At 36.2% G+C, this 20,262-nt stretch overlaps 1 protein-coding gene across 1 annotated transcript; it reads right to left on the minus strand.

The window, feature by feature from the left end:
* Window positions 1-4,077: 4,077 nt before the first annotated feature.
* Window positions 4,078-8,270, minus strand: LOC146745843 (uncharacterized). The gene is made up of 3 exons (XM_085499193.1): window positions 7,991-8,270; window positions 6,785-7,060; window positions 4,078-6,638 (listed from the first exon to the last, which is right to left on the minus strand). Exons 1-3 carry the CDS (start codon window positions 8,199-8,201, stop codon window positions 4,489-4,491), a joined length of 2,637 nt encoding a protein of 878 aa, XP_085355319.1. The 5' UTR covers window positions 8,202-8,270; the 3' UTR covers window positions 4,078-4,488.
* Window positions 8,271-20,262: the final 11,992 nt, after the last annotated feature.

Genomic DNA, 20,262 nt, shown 5'->3' on the forward strand with positions numbered 1-20,262 from the left:
AGTGCAAATCTACTTTATTTTGCTAGTAAACCAGACTCATGGCGGTGTCTATGTGGGCAGTCAACGGCAACATTTCAATCACGCCCACTCTGACAACGCCGTAGATCCAGGACTAAAATGTGGCACGAAAACAGAACAGTGGATCGGCACGTTAAACCATATGCCACTATTATATCGTTGATTAGATATAGCGGTCAATCAAAATGTTGGTAAAAACTTGTGACACGTATATCTGATAAAATAAAACATTCGCTTTAATATTAAACAAAATTACATTTGTTCCACGATTTGTAGTAATCGTTTTATGTAAATATATCAATAGTTATTATTTATATTCCTGTATCATGGTATAAACACAACCCATGTTTGCATTCGCACGACCAAAACAGAAGTCCCTTCGCTTATGGTCGTGTCTGCAAACAAGCAAGAACGGATTACCAAATACCCAACTCTGTGTACAGGCGACGGACGTACGTATCATAACATTCCGATTGCAAAGCCGTTGTTTCCTTCGCAGTCTAAATGGCCCCTGTGGCTATTGTATTCCCTAGTGAACAGTTGTTTTCGAAACTTCCGCCCACAATTTCGTTGACGAGGAAAAAATACATTCAGAAAAATGTTACATGTATATAGAGTTCCTATTCATGCATGCAATCACAAAAATATGAAGCCCATTGAGGATACTTAAATAACTTGATGGGAGATCTTAAGTTATCACAATATGAGATATTCGGGATATCGTGTTATAGTTACGAGATCCCACTTTAAAAATTATTGTCAACCGAACACGGGTAACAATGTGATATATTTTTTTATGACAGCATTACGTTACACGCACGCACGTCGACACACGCGTACACATCCAAACAGCACGGGGGTCGACTGACAATTCCACAGGTGGCCGCGAATAGCCGATACCCCCCACCCCCCACTTGTACAATCGATTTAATGTTAACAACTGAGTCGTCCTTTGACCGACGATCCCCCCTGTTATCTGGACCTTACGTTACACCACTGATGGAATGGGATTCTTACTGAAAATAAGTCTAGACACATAATTCATCGATGTCTAGACACGTACTTTTTAAATCATGGATGTTGAACTTGTGTTAACCCCTCTGTCTGGCACGGTTCCAACTCGGCTTTTATGGTCCAGAGACCAAGGCTGTGACGAAAACTGTCAAAAAACAAATATAGGGGATTTTTAATTGTTAATACAGTGACTCAGTGAAAAACGGAATTCTAATACTGCCCATTAGTACTAGCTCATTTTGATACAAAAAATAAATTCACTGGATTTTAAAATAATAGTTAAAGAGAGTCTAGACACATGTACGGAACTCACTCGTCGTACGTGTTTGTTTAGCCTGTGCTAAATTCGGCTTGGCATGGTTCTATCAGGGTAAATTCTCTTTCTCTCGGGTTCTCCACACTTGTCAGGGGGGGAACTCGTCTCGTCTCTATATCTCGTCCCCTTGAGGTACGGGATCGGGAAAGTCACTTATACTTTACAGTCAAATAAGACACACACAACGAAATACGTTTCAGCTCTCGTCTTAGTCGGTCAATCGAGCACTCTGTAAGACACAGCGCCCCGGAGAAAGAATCCCCAAGACTCTCGCAAGGCTGAACCAAGACTCGCCCAAGACTGGACTGCGTCAAGGCTCGCCCCTGGACTCTCTCGGACTGCGTCTGTCGTGGAGTATTCGCCAAGACCAACTCAAACTCTCTTTATTCATTTTCAAAACTCTGACCAATTACAATGCAGTAAAAAGACTCTAGGGCGTAACCTTCAATCATAAAGCCAATCACACTAAGTACTGAATACGTCATATCTTTTGATTAATCGTTCACTACATTAATAACTACGGATGTCAGAATAGCGACGGTATCTTGTAATTAGTTCCAAATCACCGAGCCAAGTTCCGTCCAAAACTTCAAATAGACCTAAACGATGACAGACATAACACAGCAATTCGCTAATAATCAGTTAATTAAGTCGGTCAACAGATACGCGAAAACAAATTCATGACAGTTCCAACAAGAATTATTGGAAGATTCGAGAATATGATGCAATTGCCAAAACGGAAGGCAAACCCCAATTACCTAGACTACAAAAACAAACCAGGGACTGTGAAAAAACGAACGAAAATGATTTGTCTTGACCAGAAAAATAATAAATCATATAGACAATTTCAACCGTCGTTGGCGTTTTAAAACAATTCTGGATTGGCACACCAACTCGACTCCGTCGAAAATGCGATCAAACTGAGACTTGGCTTGGTTCCAACGAGGATCCTTTGTTTGGGTAGTCACGTGACGCGTTAACAAACACGATGAAAACCGATATTGCACACAGGGGCGTTTCTTTTGATTTTCTAGGGAAATCATATTTGAACGATCAACTGCGTGAAGAGAATGTTTGTGCAAAATTAAGCTCGTTTTGGAATTGTGTTCCTTTGAGCATACTTTGATAGATTTGATGTTATTGTAATAAACATATTAAGCGCCGCGCACCGCTTCCTCACAGACTCAGTGCATTGACAGAAGGGATGAACTAGAATTTATACTGGTTTCGTTTACCTGTTTCGGTAAAGGGACTACCCCGTCTAGGAAACTGTCTAGATACCATAATGTCCATCATTTTGCTTCGTTATGAAAAAAAAATCCAATTTTCGAAAGATATTGATTCAGTATCTATATTTGTTATTCATACTCCGGGGCTTAATTTCGAAATCATAACGGCGCATCATTATACTACGGCTTGCATAAATTAAAACGGCATCGTCCAATCAAAATACTGCATTGCACTCATATACTGGTATAATATAATTCGTAGTGATACTGTGCTATCGGCCAGATTCAGTCGTCACAGCTTCGCGATCGCGGTTGGAGGTATTAATTTTATTTTTAAAATCTATGTTGTCGATCTACAAAAATTAAGATATTTAAAAAAACCAAAGACATAATATATATTAAACGTCTGTGTTGTTAGATTATTACAGTTGGTTCTTAATCATATTCATCTTAAAACCGCATTTGGGAGGTTTAACTAACCGATAACATTTATTTGCATTACGGTTTTCCCGCGGTTTCAGTAAGTACTCAAATGCAGACGAATGTCGACCCCTGAACCAATGTATCGAAAACTGGGGATTCCCCGGCAATCGGGACTTAAGGATGTATGCTACAAAATAAAAAACCCATGGAAAATCGTTTAAAATACTACAGGTGTACAGGACATGTTACTCTAAACTCATAGAAAAGAAAAAAACATGGGGTTAATGTACTAATTTTTAAGATACACAACTCACAATTATGCTGAGTCAGCATTTTTAAGTAGCTTTAATAAATAACTTAAGTTGTCATTTATACTCGGTCTTAATCCACATTTTTACTGAAATTGGTTTTATCCTATCAGCACATAATATGAGTTCATATTTAAATTCAATTCTAATGAATTTAAGAAATTACCTATTTAAAGAAAACAATAGTTTCCTTCATTTGGTTTTGTATTTTAGATAAAAAAATTCATAGAAACTGTCCTACAAAAAATTTCATCCATGGAAATCTCTTGAAATTGTGTATATGTCGAGTGCTTATGAAGTTATTCCATATTATACATTGAAAATGGTATGTTAATGCACTACTTTTTGAGAAATAATTAGTTTAATTGTCAGTTTCAATAATCTTGGTGGCCATGTTGGATCATTTGCGTGACCTTTGACCTTTGCCAGTCCCCTTGTCAATATACATACCGGGGTACATCAAATATGGTCATGTACATCCAACATCAGTAGATTATATTGTTTTATATATGAAGTACAGTTTATATATATTGGCTGGGTGCTTGGGAGAATATTCTTACCTTTCATTGGAAATATAGAAATTCAAAGTCAAGCCACTATTAATGCACTGAAGTATTATTTTCTTCTGAGGGATACTGATGAAAGCATTGTATTCTCAGTTAGGGCACAGGTGTGTATGGTGGTGGGGAGGGGTGTGGTGTGCTGTAACATACATACAAGGCAGAGTATGACTAGTGTTACCATACATGAAGTGACAAAAAGATCAGTATTGTTTAATTGTAAGTAATATTTATTTTGTGTTCTGTTTTTTTAAATATTCATATATCGATAAATAAATAAAAGTGGTCCATAAATACTAATATAATTAAATATTTCACATATTTTAAAATCATATAACACTTGCTTTATCATTTTATTAATATACAATTGTATGTATTTAATTTTTTTTAAATCTGGATATAAATACACATATTTAGATACAATAACCTTCAATGGACAAAAAAAGTGTTTTCTTTTCAGAAAATATGCCAACATTGCATGAATAATCCCATTTTCACCCTATGAGACATTTACATACCAAATATCAGTCTAGTGTTCTCAAAGAAGTCATGTAATGAATGGATGGATTAGTGAACTAAAAAAATATCACAAGAGTCATTAATCATTGTTTTAAATATAGTTACTTCTTTTCAAAAAACTGCGATAGTGACAAGAATGTTTTTTTATGTTTGGTTACCCGTGGATGACCAAAATAATCTTCACTAAGCAACTTCACCAATCCATCTATCCCTCCTCTGCTATAAGCCAAGTTCAAGTGACAAAAAGCCAGACCAGAAGCAGCTATTTTCTCAGCCATACACTTTGTAATTACCTTCTTACTTATTAGTTGACTAAGAGAAGACAGATTTTTCTTTTTACACAATAGAAATTCAAGAGCTTCTATAATAAAATCAACAGAGAAGCTATGTTTACTAATATGGCTGATGTCAACATTACATTTACCAATCAATTGTTGAAGCATATGTACATCATGTTTTGCATTGTGAGCACTGTATTCAGTGTGTAAATAATCATTAACCAGGTTTTCTTCAGAGTAAGATGATCGAGGTGGTAAAATTTCACGAAATACAGAGAGCGTATCAGAAAAGCAGCAATGTTTATGTTTCAGTTTGTCTAAAAGACCATATCTTTGCACAGAACTAACCAGAATCCTAGCATCAAAATTCTTACAGTTATGTGCAACTAACACAGAATTTAATGGAATCCATTCTATAAAACTCTCAAGAGCATCTTTCTGTGATAATGTTGGTACTAAATTAAAGTTATGAAACAGTTTACCACATGTATATGTCAACCCAGTTACATTGGATGCTGCTGGATGTATTGGCTGACAGGGGTCAACATACTCATCAAATATTTTACCATCATAAGATGCAGCAATCTGACAAATTGAGGAATCAATACCAAATGATGTTGTTTCAAGATCAAATACAACAACAGGAGAATCTTGAAGTATTTTTACTGGAAAACTTACAGGAGCATTAACTGGTTCAGGAATACATGTAATATCAATGTCATTTCTAATTGCAATGTTTGTGTTGTATGTGTCACCTTCTCTTAACTCAGTAGCATTACATTTTTTGTTTCGCTCCTCTTTTAATTGTATACGTCTAAGTTTGTATTTTTTGTTTTCTGTCTGCATCTTTCTTTTTCTTGCTTTATTGTCTAGTTTTATTCCCCTCACCTGTGAAACAATTCCAGGAGATAGTCCATTTTCTTTGTTAACACTACAAACATATGTGTATCCACTATTTTTCTGTGAAACTGCTGCTGCAATGCGGATATTTAAACTTTCTGATTTACTGTAATGTCTGTTTTTTGGTGCTTTAGAAGCAACAGTGTTATGAAAACTTTCATTGGCTTGTGTTGAACTCATAAGAGAAAGTTTATTTGCACATGCAGCATAAATTTCAAAAATAGATTTTAAATCTTTACGCAATTCTACCCCAGAAAGATCTTTACCATATGGAAGACGTTTGTGGCAGTAAGTATCTGGCTGACGTTGGTAACCACACCATTTACGATCACATGATTCATGAGATCCAAATGCATGGGGAACAATGGCAAGCAAGTTTTTATTGATTAAAGCTGGCCTACCTTTGTTCTGAGTAACAGCATAGGAAAAACATGTTTGAAAATACTTGATAACACGTGGTGTTAATATTTTGTGAGTTTTTGAAAGTTCATATAATTTATTTCCTAGACCTTTTTTGGTGTGGTTCATATCTGGTCTCTTTTCAATATCTTGGTTAATTTCTGTTCTTAGTTTATGAATGGTTGTTGTATCATCATCCATAGTTAAAGATACTGTTTTAGCACTAGTTTTGTTAATAGTTTTTACCACTTCAACAGCAATATCTCCTTCCATAGCTTTGGAACTCCCTGTCCAGTTTTTACGACAGTCATGTTTTCTTGTGTTCATATCCCCATTTTCACAAATTTTGCATCCCTTTGAACGCACAGCATATCCCATAATTTTACCAGTTGCTTCCCCTATAGCAGCACCATGACCTGACAGACTGTTATATTCTTTGCCAGAGCCACGGCGCTGCCATGCACCATCAAAGGAAATATCAACTTGATTTTCATGTGAACTAAGTTTTTGTTCTTCAGTAAGAGCTTTAACACACAGTCGTTTTGCAACATTCTCAATACCAACACCTGCTTCTCTTTCTCTTTTCTTTAATGTCTTGTGGTGTATACCCGGTATATTCAGTGAGGCAAGGAAGTTATTCACATGAGTCTCTCCCATTCCACTGTGTACCATTCCTATGTTATGAAATAAGAAACAACTTAGATTAACATTTTATAAGATTAGTTTTTGCTGCCCTACATTACTAAAAGTATGATCACCAATATATGACCATAAGAGGTTAATAATTGAGATGAATCCTTAGTTTGCCTGTAAATCTTACCGGTGGCTAATTTGGTATTTACATCAAATATAGGTAATCCTTGGTTTGATTTGGCATTCCTATGTGTCGAACCTGTATACACATGGTTTACAGCACCACATCTCTGGCAAGGTATATACAGTACACTACCAAGACCATATCGTCTCTCCTCCTGGCAATCCACCAGAACAAGGTGTTCACAACACACAGCACAGGCTTTTAATCCCTCAGCTAGAACAGACAGCTGTACTATTCTGCGTCCAACATTCCAATTTATAGCACTTTCTGAAGTAACTTCTGTAAAGATAAATCAGATTATCATTACAGTCATCATGTAAATAAATTTCATGCAATTTGCACTACTATACTGGCTAACAGATATTGACAACAGTAAGATGTTAACATACTATCTGTGCTATTCGTAAGAAATGTATGAATATTTACAGAAATAAAAAGAAACCATTATTCCAAAATCATCATTTCCAAAGGAGCCATAGGCAAAACAGAAACTCTCTCACATTCAGATAATGTGAAAAATAACAATAATTTTTAGGTCATGGCTTATTTTCAGAAAAAACATTTATTGGGAGAAAATGTCCAAAAATATATATTACAATGTATTTAGAACAAAAATATTTGACACAATAACAAATAGAAAAAATAAAATTCAAGTATCTACTATAATATGCAAGTATTTTAATTTTAATTTCCTTAACACAGCCGCAAGTTCATCATGTTACATGTTAATTTTTTTCTGAAGAGTAAACAGATGAAATTTCAATGCTCTAAATTTATAACACTGGGAAAATAAATATGGATTTCAAAACAGCAAAATATAGAAAATATTTGAACATGCTGTTTATTCATAGTTAAAATTGTATCCCCTTGGTTATATGGAAGTGTGAGGACAATCATGCCCTCAAATTGGGGGTTTTGTGCGTATAGTTAAAATTACCAGTTCGCCTTGAAGGCACCTCGTCATAATTAATGAAAGCTGCAGACGACGCGACAGACAAACTTCGTTGTCAAATATTTTTTTTATCACAATTTCTGTATTTAGTGAAACAGGAATTAGGAAAAAATAAACACTGTTTCCCCCAAAATAAGCATAATCTGATGTTCATAAAAACAAATAAAATGTGAAAATATATTGATTCGAGTTGTGGATAACAGTTGCAGACGACTCAACCAAAGTTTACGTCGTAAACTGACACCGTACGTACGTACCTGAATTTGATTCTAAAACTACTTCAGCAACTTTCTTATGTTGGCGGTTCGCCTGGATAACTGCCAATCTTCTTCTCTTCTCTTTCTCGGTCAAAAATCCTTTAAATTTGCGTGCATTCGGCGATCGCGAAGCGTACTTGTTTGTTGTGGCAGCCATCTTGAAAGTCTGCTTCAAATGCGCAGAACGTATGCGCAGTGCATTTCCGCGCATACAACCTTAACCATTTTCATAATGCACATCGTAATTCAGGTCCGGTCTTTTAGTTTATTCAAAAAAAAACGACAATGCTGTTGGTCATTTTACTCGTTTTCTATCGGCTTAATCAATAACTTTAAAATAAGCACGAGAGTGCTTAAGTAAAAAGATGATGCAATGTCTCAAAATGAAATGGTTTGTTCCTCCGTGACGTCACGGGTAGAATTCAGTACAGTAATATACTAGTATATACCGCAATTTGAATGTACGCGCCGATTATTCAGCGAAATAGACGAACCTGTGTCCGTAAGAAATTCGTTATTGGTGCTGGGTCGAACTGATGTACTTGAACATCATATCCCCGACAGGTACGTTAATCCTGAGTTGTATTTCGTCGCAAGAGAAATATTGATACTCCCGTGACGAGTGGAAAAATCCGCTAATTTAATATGCATCGTTGGTCGGTCGGTCGTAATAACAGATTTTATTTTAAGCGCATGTTGCATATCCATTTACGCTTTGTTTTCTACACTGTTAGTCACTAAACCGCGTTCAAGTGTATTCTGCAAATCAGCAATTAAATTGCATGACTGTACATTTACCGGTTGCCCTCTGTATAGTGCATAGCACGTGGTTATGCTGTTGTAGTTCCTGTTGTAATCCCTGTCGCATTGTTGTGGCTCAAACCGAGCTCTGTGTTGTCAGACTGTATTGTCAGCAATGTAAAGAATAATTTGAACAATAACATTAATTCCGTTTACAATCGTACTTAACGTTTATAGAGGAGGGGCAAGGGGGTAGCTGGTACACTTTTACGGAAAATAAAAAGGGCTTTTTACAATTTACAAGGAAAAAAAAGAAGTTTTTTCAGTTTACAGTGAAAATTGAATTTTGAAGTGAATTGTGTCATCTAGTCGTTTTACAGTTTCGAAAATGTAATTTTATTTGGATGTAAATTCTTGTACGTACCGAGAAAAATGACACATTTGTATAGTGCACGTAAAAATATTTGATTGATTACGTTGTACGTTTAGCCTGTGATTACAGAATTACGGAATTAATTTTTTTCAATTTACGTTGTACGAACAAAACAATATTGCAATTACGTTGAACGAAAATAACCTTTGCCCCCCCCCCCTTATAGTAAACCTGGGAGCAAACTACACCGACCGGCGGGACACTCGGATATCCGCGACTGTTTTTTATTCGAATCACATGATAACACATTGGTGCTAGCACATGTTACAAACGCATGAAAGTGTATTAAATCGCATATATGAATATGCACTGAAAGTTACTAGTACAAATAAATGAACTATCTGTGAACCCGAGTCTACGTGTAGAAACGAATGTCACGTGCTTCGTCTGATATGCGCAGGTAAAGAAAAATCACCATGGCAACAGACGGAAAAGGTGCCATCATCATACGCAGAGAGATAGTTGAAGACAAATCGACGTTCAATCTGAGGTACACGGTGAGTTCAAAGTGAATTAAACGAATGATGAAATATGGATAAGAGTTATCAGTAGTGCGAAAGGAAAGGTATATTGATTTGAGAGATGCAGCTGTGTGTTTGTTTACTGTGTCACTTCTCAAGCGTACTGTAGACTGCAAAGGTGTACGAACTTTCATTGTTCACAAATTGAAAGGACACGAGTGTAGGATGTGTGGATTTCAGACACAGCCCATTATATCGGCATTCTGGTTGATTGAACTTGAAAATTTGTCGTCCTGGGAACGGTGAGCTTGATGATAGCGCGATAGAAAGCTAATGTCGATACACAAAAACGGTGCGTGTGCGACGCTCGGTTGGTGGTATCGTTTTAAACGCCGTCAAGTAAGGCGAGCCTATCCGTGCGCATATCGATATATCGATACAGCCAGCGAATATGAACAGTATAGGCAAATTAGAAATATCAACTTTTCTGAACGGTTGGAATCATTTGTTATCGTGATTTTTATCTAGGCCATCTATTTTATTAGGAGAGAGTAGAAGGGGTGGCCAACAAAGGTATTTCAAATCAACCACCCTAATAGGAAAGACATTGGTTAGCATGCTTGGATCGTTGCCAGTTACACCTATCTGCCGCCGAAATAACACCGGATGTATGTTTGCTAAACGGTGTTTACTACAAAAGGTCGTTTTGTTGCCGGCGGCAAAACATCGTCAACTCCAGGCCCCACAGGGTTTATAACAAAAAGTGAAATACATGAAATACAGTTGCGAACAATTAATGTTATGACTATTATTACAAATACAGATGCTAACACTTAATGCTGTGACTATTATTACAAATGTCTTGCTTTTTTGAATGGATTTGAATTTGTTTACGCAAGTACAGTTCGTAAGCGTGTACAAACAGTCGCATTGTTTGTTTGTTTGTGTACGCGTAATTCAACGCGACAATTTAAAGGGCGGTGGTCGTCGCGCCACGCATGTGCGAGATATGGATCTCATATGAACAAAGATGGCGACTTCGACTGTTGCGCAGACCAACAAGTACAAACTGAGACGTTGCCGAGCTTTAACTAGGTAATTTCTTTGGTGATTGGTAGTTATCGAAGGTGTCACTGGCGGTAACTAGCGCACGTCGTGCCCAGGTCAAAACTCCTACTTGTGATTTCCAACGCATTGAACTGTGGGAAACCAATATTCATCAGTACAAATGTCGCACATGCGCGGCGCGGGGAGTCGCATGCGACAGGTGGTCGTAGCGTGCCGTTGCCAACAAACAAGTGTCTACCTATGGGCCTTTGCGTTTTTAGCGTGCAATGTTATCGTCGCTTAGAACTTAATTTCTGCGCGTGCGCACGTGACCACCCCCTCCTTCTCAAAATGTTTCACAAATACTAGAATTCAAATCAATAATATGATATTAAAGAAAAAGAGTTTCACTATAGAAAGCAATGCAAAGAAGCAAACCATTTCCACGATATTTCGGTGACCTGATGGCATAAACCCATTATAATGAAAGTACAATGAAGATAATTTTCTTCGATTTAGCTCAAACCTCATAAAACACAATCTGTCGCGATCCATGCGCTCGTCTTATGAGTCGCAACATTGCGCAAGATTTTTTTGCGACATTTGTGACCTTCGATGCCAGTCGGCTGTGCAAAATAAAATATGCAAAGGCCTTCGGCAACCACGAGACTAAACACTAATGGAAATGTTTTACACGCGCACTCATTGTAAAACAAACTCAGGGTTAAATCGTCGAGGGTCAGTGGATAGAACCCCTTGTGACTATATTGAAAAAATAAAGTATGTTACTTGATAGTTCAACTGATCCGTTTTCTGTATATTAGACCTAAGAGCGAATTGGAACAATGCCAACTGAACCCGCTTATCATGTATTCAGCTGACGTCAGATCATGCGCATTTTATTTCGTCATCGCCGCAAGCATTGCCCAGTTTCTCATAATAGCTTGGCCAGTACGTTTATTTATATTCCAGTTGGACTGTGCTATATCATTCCTCAGCTCCTGAGAGCGAGGTTATTTGTAGTTACGTTGGCGTTCGTCGCTGTGTCTGCGGAAGTACTATGGGAGATTGCATGATGGCAGTGAAAAGTCTTTTGATCAGTAGGATAATTTTAGAAAAGTGAAAACTAGAGTGACTGTGAAATAAAGGTTGGTTTTAAATATAAAATATCATGGAATCTGGATGAAATAAGGAACGGAAATTGAACGGGTATGAAAGTAAATGTGGCAAGAATGCAAGGTCAGATTCCGGGGGTCAAAATACGTCACAATACATCCATCATCAGCCATCGGCTGTCTGCTGATCTGCACTGGCTCGGAAGATGAATTCTGATTGGCTAAAAAAACAAAAGACTTGTGGCGTTGAATGCACGTTCATTCTCAGTAATGTTATGCAAATTAGAAATTCAAACTAGCTAATCATTTACAACCTTCCGAGCCAGTGCAGATTAGCCCTCGGCTGTCAACAACTATGGATGCGGTAAAACTCTTGATTTGCAGTTTGCGTGAATGGCCGGAAAAAAAATCATGCCAATTCTGTGCTTCAGTAAGAGTATTTGCTGCTTTTTGTGCAATGGAAATTAATTCAAGTAATGCTGTCAAAGGACATTTCCTTCTAGTAAACAAAACAACCCTGGGACGTTTATCTTGAGAAATTGAGAAGACGAAGTTCTCTTGGGACAGTTATTGTTGTGAAACAATTGACATACTTCTCCAGGGTATCAAGGGTAGTTTTGATTATTAAAAAAGGGAAACTGCTGCTTTATGGAAAAGCAAAAAATGTCAATGTCAATGACCACAGTAATTCTAAATCGATGTTGGTTTTAATTGGTGTTGCCTGGTGTAGAAGTAATAACATTACGATGTTTTCGAGTTTAATAGTAAATTATTAATATTAAGAAATCAATAGTAAATGGTAGACTCCCTTTTGATTAACATCAACCAGTATAACCTGGTTGACAACAATGAAATTCTAACAACAAGGCAATTAGGTCAAATTAATAAAAATATACAAACATCATTTATATCAACTTGGAAAAGTGAATTACAAAACGACATTTAATCAAACCAAAATGAAATATAAATAAATTAAGAACATACAGAGAATTAAAAAACAATTTTGCTTTTGAAACCTACCTTGTTACCCTGCAAAATATTAAGACTGACAGACACAACGGAATACCCCTTGCTAATAGATTATGTAACCTTTGTGATCAGAATCAAGTAGAAGATGAGTATCACCTAATGATGTCATGCAAAAGTTATACCCACGATAGAAATGTCTTATTTGAAATGGCAAAAACCAAAATTTGTCACCAAAGACGCAATTCATAGCCTTGCTAAACAACAGTGGTCTAACACTCCCTGTAGCAAGGTGCCTAAAGTAGTGTTTTGAAATAAGACAGCAACCCCAGTGACAATTTTCGTTCAGAGTTAAGTTTTGCATTTTTTCTATCTTTTTATTGTATAATAATTTAGTCTTAACATTTTGTTTCTCTGTTACAGTAATGTATTAGCTTAGTTTTGTGTATGTTTTTATTTTATATTATATTATTTATTTAATTTTTTTAACCTTTTATTCTTTCTTAAACATTTATAGCCATTGCCAATCCCTCCGGGGAATGTGTAGGTGTTAATAAAATTAATATTATTTAATTAATGACCCCGCACATTATTGATTGGCCTTGGCTAGTTGAAGCGGTTTTTAAATGGGCGACTAGAAGTATTCGCCGTGACTCAAAACTTTTCATTCGGGTTAATACAACGCTTACATGTTACTGTCAGGAAGGTTTAATGTCTTGTTTGTATTTGCACAATGTGAAAGAGGGGTTTATTGTCAAAATGTACTAGTACATGGGTGGTTGTATGCATATTGAACTATATAAAATTTGAATTATGTCACCAGACTGTACGTTTTGACGACTCGTATGCAATTGTAAGATTATATTTCTGATATACTCGAAGTGAATCTCAGATCTGTGCTTTTTATAAATGTTATGGTTCGGTTAATAATTTCCTGGAAACTGTGCAGAAAATCACAGACTTTCATTATTTTTTGTTCATAGTTTTTCTAAATTTCAATTTTTATTGTTCATAATTATTTACAGCAATAACACTTGTTTTCTGTTGTGAAACCATTTCCAGTTATTATGAATGTGTACATGACAGCTTTCCCCCACACAATAAGACATGTATGGATATGTACGAGTATGTTTGTTGGGTTAATATGCCACTTCTTTATATCCCACAATGTCTGGTAATTCTAACTAACTACTATTTCGCAAATTTGCGTAGCCTTGCTTCTACTCCCATACTGTCCTTCACAGTGCAGGTTAATGCAGATATATTGTAAATTACACAGAGGTAACACTACAATACATTTCCCTTTACATTCCCTTGTATTACATAACAGTCTTTGAGCTGAGGCAGTTATGGTTCTACAACCATCACCAGTTCTCTTGTTGTTACCTGTATCGGTATATGATGGCGCCATGGTTCACCAGATAACACAATGGTGGGTAAACGTCAGTAGAGAGACCTGCGCAGACACCGTACAGTAAAACCGACTTACACCGTGGAGCTAAAACCAATTCACGTTTTAAATTCATGCTTTCACTCAGCCTCGGCATGTGTTCGATTGAAAGGCAGGGTCAAATACACGTATAAGTATTGCAAAACAATGTCAGAATATACAAGCAAATAAATACTGCGTTGAGGACTCGGTAGGTAATTTTTGAAGGCTTGAAGTTTAGAATTTCTCTTTAGATATTTGTTTAATAAAACAATCGAAACTATTTCAATGAGAGTGCCAGCTTGACATGGCCAGATTCTGCTTCATTTGTTGTTCTAGGATAAGCGACCAATACTAAAATCTTTCGTTTTTAAACTGGCCATAAGAGGGCGCAATGGTAGGTCGTATAATCGAAGTTACAGCCTGAAAACGGTTTGAGTAAGACACATTTGTTTAGACATTTTATTTTGTGTTTGGGTGGATCTTTGGTTGATTTGTCGATTGAATGGATGGCTACTTGGTTCAAGTTGCATGAATGGTTGGTTGCAATGGTTAGTTTATTGTTTTGTTAGTTGACATTTCATGTAGTTAGTTAAATGGTTGCTTGCTTTGTTGGTTGGTTTGTTGTTTGATTCATACATGTACTAACATACTCCCATGGTTGATTGATTGGTGGTTGGTTTGTTGGTTGGATTGTTGTTGAATGTTCGTTGAGAGTGAATTTTGGTGAGATTTTTGATTATTAGATTTATTGCTTATCGATTGCTTGATGCCTGGATCGATTGTACACTTATTATTCGATTTATTGTCGATTGGTCGATCGATTGATTGATTGATTATGCATTGTTTCATGATGTTGGTTTAATTGATTGGTTGGATAATTTGGTAGATTGATTAATTGATTGATTGATTATTGGATTTTTTTGAATAACTGTTGGTTGATTGTTTGTTGATTGCTTATTTGCTTTTTTATTGTTTGTTTGTTTGTTTTGTTTAAATTGTTTACATCACGTAATATAACTAATTCCTGACTCCCTAACAGATAGAATAATATTGAATATTAGTTACCCATAGCAACAGAACCCATTGGACAACAATATAACCATAGCACGTGACCAATTTCATGGTCGTCACAGCAGTACCAAACTCTCCGTTTATATGACATCATTCTGTTTTGAATTGATAAACAAGTTAAACTTATTCATATTTCCCATGAGTCGCTCACTCACTCGTCTGTGACGTCAAATGACGTAATAGTGTATAACTAATGTTCAAAATGACGTTTGGTTGTGTAGTAGTAAATCTCTCACAATATGAGAACAATGTCGGCACTGTGCACGTGCATTCATTTACGTCGCTAGAGGGCGCGATTTATAGGAACAATGTATTAGAGATCAATCTAGGCCAATCAGATCTCTTGTTGTGACCCCTCAGCCAATCACCGAGACGATATCAACACACGATACGTACTGAAGAGTTCATCCATGCATAGCGATCCAATGATTAGTAAATGGAGTAGAACCTTGAATACATTTCTTTCTGTAGAATTACTACGTCAGAGTGAAAAATGGCAAACAATCATGGGAATTGGAGAAACGATATTCAGATTTTGTAAAACTATATGAACGGGTAAGTATTGTCATGTGTGGAGTAGATAAACATGTGCGGGTATAACTTGTTTACTGTAGTTTGCAGAACATACATGGCAGAACGAGCCATATTTTGTAGGTAGTGCAATATTTGTTGGGTAGTGCCATATTTGGTAGGTAGTGCCATATTTGGTAGGTAGTGCCATATTTGGTAGGTAGTGCCATATTTGTTGGGTAGAGCCATATTTTGTGGGTAGTGCCATATTTGGTAGGTAGTGCCATGTTTGGTAGGTAGTGCCATATTTGTTGGGTAGTGCCATATTTGGTAAGTAGTGCCATATTTGGTAGGTAGTGCCATATTTGGTAGGTAGTGCCATATTTTGTAGGCAGTGCAATATTTGTTGGGTAGTGCCATATTTGATAAGTAGTGCCATATTTGGTGGATTGTGCTATATATGGTGGGTAGTGCCATATTTTGTAAATAGTGCCATATTTGGTAGGTAGTGCCATATTTGGTATGTAGTGCCATCCATATTTGGTGGATTGTGCTATATATGGTGGGTAGTGCCATATTTTGTAAATAGTGCCATATTTGGTTAGTAGTGCCATTTTTGGTAGGTAGTGTCATATTTGGTTAGTAGTGCCATATTTGGTGAGTAGTGCAATAATTTGTAGGTGGTGCCCTATTTGGTGGGTAGTGTCATATTTGGCCAGTAGCACCATATTTGTTGGGTATTGCCATATTTGGTTAATAGTGCCATATTTGGTGGGTAGTGCCATATTTGGTAGATAGTGCCAAATTCGGTAGGTAGTGCCAAATTCGGTAGGTAGTGCCATACCTGGAAGATAGTGCCATATTTGGCACGTAGTGCCATATTTTGTGGGTAGTGCTATATTTGGTAACTAGTGCCATATTTGGTGGATAGTGCCATATTTGGCTGGTAGTGCCATATTTGGATAGCAGTGCCATAATTGGTAGTAAGTGCCATTTTTGGTAACTAGTGCCATATTTGGCGGATAGTGCCATATTTGGCTGGTAGTGCCATATTTGGCTGGTAGTGCCATATTTGGATAGCAGTGCCATAATTGGTAGTAGGTGCAATTTTTGGTTAGTAGCGCCAGTTTTGGTGGGTAGTGCCAAATTTGGGTAGCAGTGCCATATTTGGTAGGTAGTGTCATATTTGGTGGATATTGGCATATTTGGTTAATAGCGCCATATTTGGTACGTAGTGCCATATTTGGTGAGTAGTGCCTTATTTTGTAGGTGGTGCCATATTTGGTGGGTAGTGCCATATTTGGTTAGTAGCGCCTTATTTGGTGGGTGTTGCCATATTTGGTAGATAGTCCCATATGAACTGGCAGAATCGTCCTACAGCGAGCGCAGTGATGTTTTTTGTATTTGATGTTTTTTCTGCAATAGTTCCACTTTCAACATTTTTTTAGAGCTGTTGAAATATGCTTGTGGTCAATATCAAATTATTGTCACCTGAGATAAAATATTATACAGAGGCATTTTAAAAATATGCTGTTGTTATTTTTTTGGACATGATATATTATGTATATTCGGCAGCTCAAGGCAGAGATCCTATCAGCATTAGAAAACTTGAAATTACCACCGAAGAAGACTGTCGGTATCTTCAGGAAAGGTGAGCATTGATAACCGACAGAGGGCGGTATAGTACGAATCGATAATACAAAGGGTCAATGGGGTGAGTACAGTACGCTGTCGACTGGTGGAAAGCTGAACTATTGCCGCCGTACAAGCGTGCGGGATTAAACTGTTAGCCAATTTATAAATCATTATTAAAACCGTTCTTTAATTTCATCGATTGCCACTAAATCGATGTCTTTAGATAAATGTCTTTAGATGAATGTTTTTAGATAAATGTCTTTAGATGAATCATGTTTTTAGATAAATGTCTTTAGATGAATCATGTTTTTAGATAAATGTCTTTAGATGAATGTTTTTAGATAAATGTCTTTAGATAAATGTTTTTAGATAAATGTCTTTAGATGAATCATGTTTTTAGATAAATGTCTTTAGATGAATGTTTTTAGATAAATGTCTTTAGATAAATGTTTTTAGATAAATGTCTTTAGATGAATGTTTTTAGATGAATGTTTTTAGATGAATGTCTTTAGATGAATGTTTTTAGATAAATGTCTTTAGATAAATGTCTTTAGATGAATGTTTTTAGATGAATGTCTTTAGATAAATGTCTTTAGATGAATGTTTTTAGATAAATGTTTTTAGATAAATGTCTTTAGATGAATGTTTTTAGAAGAATGTCTTTAGATAAATGTCTTTAGATAAATGCCTTTAGATAAATGTTTTTAGATAAATGTCTTTAGATGAATGTTTTTAGATGAATATCTTTAAATGAATGTTTTTAGATAAATGTCTTTAGATGAATGTTTTTAGATGAATGTCTTTAGATGAATGTTTTTAGATAAATGTCTTTAGATGAATGTTTTTAGATGAATGTCTTTAAATGAATGTTTTTAGATAAATGTCTTTAGATGAATGTTTTTAGATGAATGTCTTTAGATGAATGTTTTTAGATAAATGTCTTTAGATGAATGTTTTTAGATAAATGTCTTTAGATGAATGTTTTTAGATGAATGACTTTAGATGAATGTCTTTAGATAAATGTCTTTAGATAAATGTCTTTACATTACCAGCCATTTGCATTTCTCTACAGCTTTTCTAGACAAGCGTCAGCAGGATCTGGACGTATTTCTAAATAACTTGGCATGCCACGAATTCTTGTCGAAATGGTGAGTTGAGAGGAAAAGGTTGAGATACCAGATTATTCCGAAATTATTATCAACCAAAAGTTGAATACATCAGTTTATGTTCACTGGATGTTTACTAGTATTTAAAAAAATGTATAATGTATGTTTACACCTTTATTATAAGCTCGTCGACAAGAGAATTTCTTGGGATGACTCCTGCATCTATCAGTACTGGGCAGCGCCACGTAAGTATTTATATAAGGCTTTAGCGTGAAGTATTGCATTACTCACTCTGTAACACGATTAGTTGGTTGAATGGTTTGTGGGTAGCTGGTTTGGCCGGTCTAGTCTTGCCAGGTCAGGTTGATTGATTGGTTAATTAGTTAATTCTTTTTTCGTTCTTTCTTTATTTCTTTCTTTATTTCTTTCTTTCTTTCTTTCTTTCTTTCTTTCTTTCTTTCTTTCTTTCTTTCTTTCTTTCTTTCTTTCTTTCTGTCTGTCTTTCTGTCTGTCTGTCTTTCTTTCTGTCTCTCTTTCTGTCTCTCTGTCTCTCTTTCTTTCTTTCTAGTAGCAAGTCGTAACATAAGATAAAGAAGATCGATTAACTTACCAAGCTTTCTCTGTTTTTCTCATCGAAGGAGATTTCCATTATCTCACCAAGCAATCGTAGCCGTGCTTCTACCTACTCTCAAGGCACTACCAAAGGTAAAGTATCAACTGGAAACAATAATCGCGCCCTCTGGCGACAAACTGATAGAAAATGACCGTTGACTCATACACCAATTTTCCGGAAGTCTTAGATACGGGGGGTTTGCATGCACGGCATGATATTGTGCATGTGGGTATACTAATCAAGGTGATACCAGCATATTGACTTTTGATCATAACATTCTTCACATCATCATACTATCAAAATAAGATTCTTGTAAAAAAAAAATATATAATATTTAAAAGTTTAATTTTGATTTTCACGGTACTCATAACCAAACAGCAATATCGGACAATGATAAACTCACACCGGCTTAACCAATATATATGTTATGATTTATTACTTTTATATTAAGCTTTTATTTCGGGCCAAAGATTCCATAAAAAATACACTAAAACATACAGAAATAATACAGACAACGTCGAAGATTAGTCCGAAAATTCGATAGGATAAAAATATCACTATTAACGCAATTAGGAATTAAGGCATTATCGCTAATAAGTGGGCGCTGACTGGAATTATAAAACACATAATATAAATTACTTTATCAATATTCGTTTACAGATTCGTGCGCATCACATCTTTCTCGGTCTCATTCGAAATTTGTACGTGAATGGGTTGGTAAGGAGAATATTTCTCCCAGAACTAAGCAGTTACAACGCTCAAAATCTCTCGGAGCTGTCGATGCCGCTTCCAAGGAGCGTTTCCATGGTGACAATGACTTATGGGAAACGTTTAAATTGTTTACCGATCTTGAGTCCCGTATAAGCACTGTATTTGAGTTTATTCAGAAAGAAGATGGGTTGGATCGAGCCACCATTACAAGACGTGAACGACTCCAGTTCAACTTATTGGACGACCTGAAACAGATCAGGAAAAGATTTATGCAAATGATGAACAGTAAGTATGTGTACGACATGTTTAAAGCGTCACATTTGTCAATATGCACCATATTCCATTGGAGTTCCATGCGACGTACACATCACGTATGAATTACGTGATTAGAGGGCGGTAGTCGTCGCGCGCGCATATGCGACATTTGTTTT

The sequence above is a fragment of the Saccoglossus kowalevskii genome, chromosome 5 (genome assembly GCF_978046115.1).
Source record: "Saccoglossus kowalevskii chromosome 5, keSacKowa6.1, whole genome shotgun sequence".
NCBI classification, from domain to species: Eukaryota; Metazoa; Hemichordata; class Enteropneusta; family Harrimaniidae; genus Saccoglossus; species Saccoglossus kowalevskii.

What these genes read in the sequence shown, in the direction of transcription:
- LOC146745843 (XM_085499193.1), bottom strand. Translation starts at nt 8,201, where the DNA reads ATGCGCGGAAATGCACTGCGCATACGTTCTGCGCATTTGAAGCAGACT. An exon ending in AGTTTTAGAATCAAATTCAG is followed by an intron (nt 7,061 to 7,990) that starts GTACGTACGTAC and finishes TTATCTTTACAG; the next exon opens with AAGTTACTTCAGAAAGTGCT. An exon ending in AAATACCAAATTAGCCACCG is followed by an intron (nt 6,639 to 6,784) that starts GTAAGATTTACA and finishes TTCATAACATAG; the next exon opens with GAATGGTACACAGTGGAATG.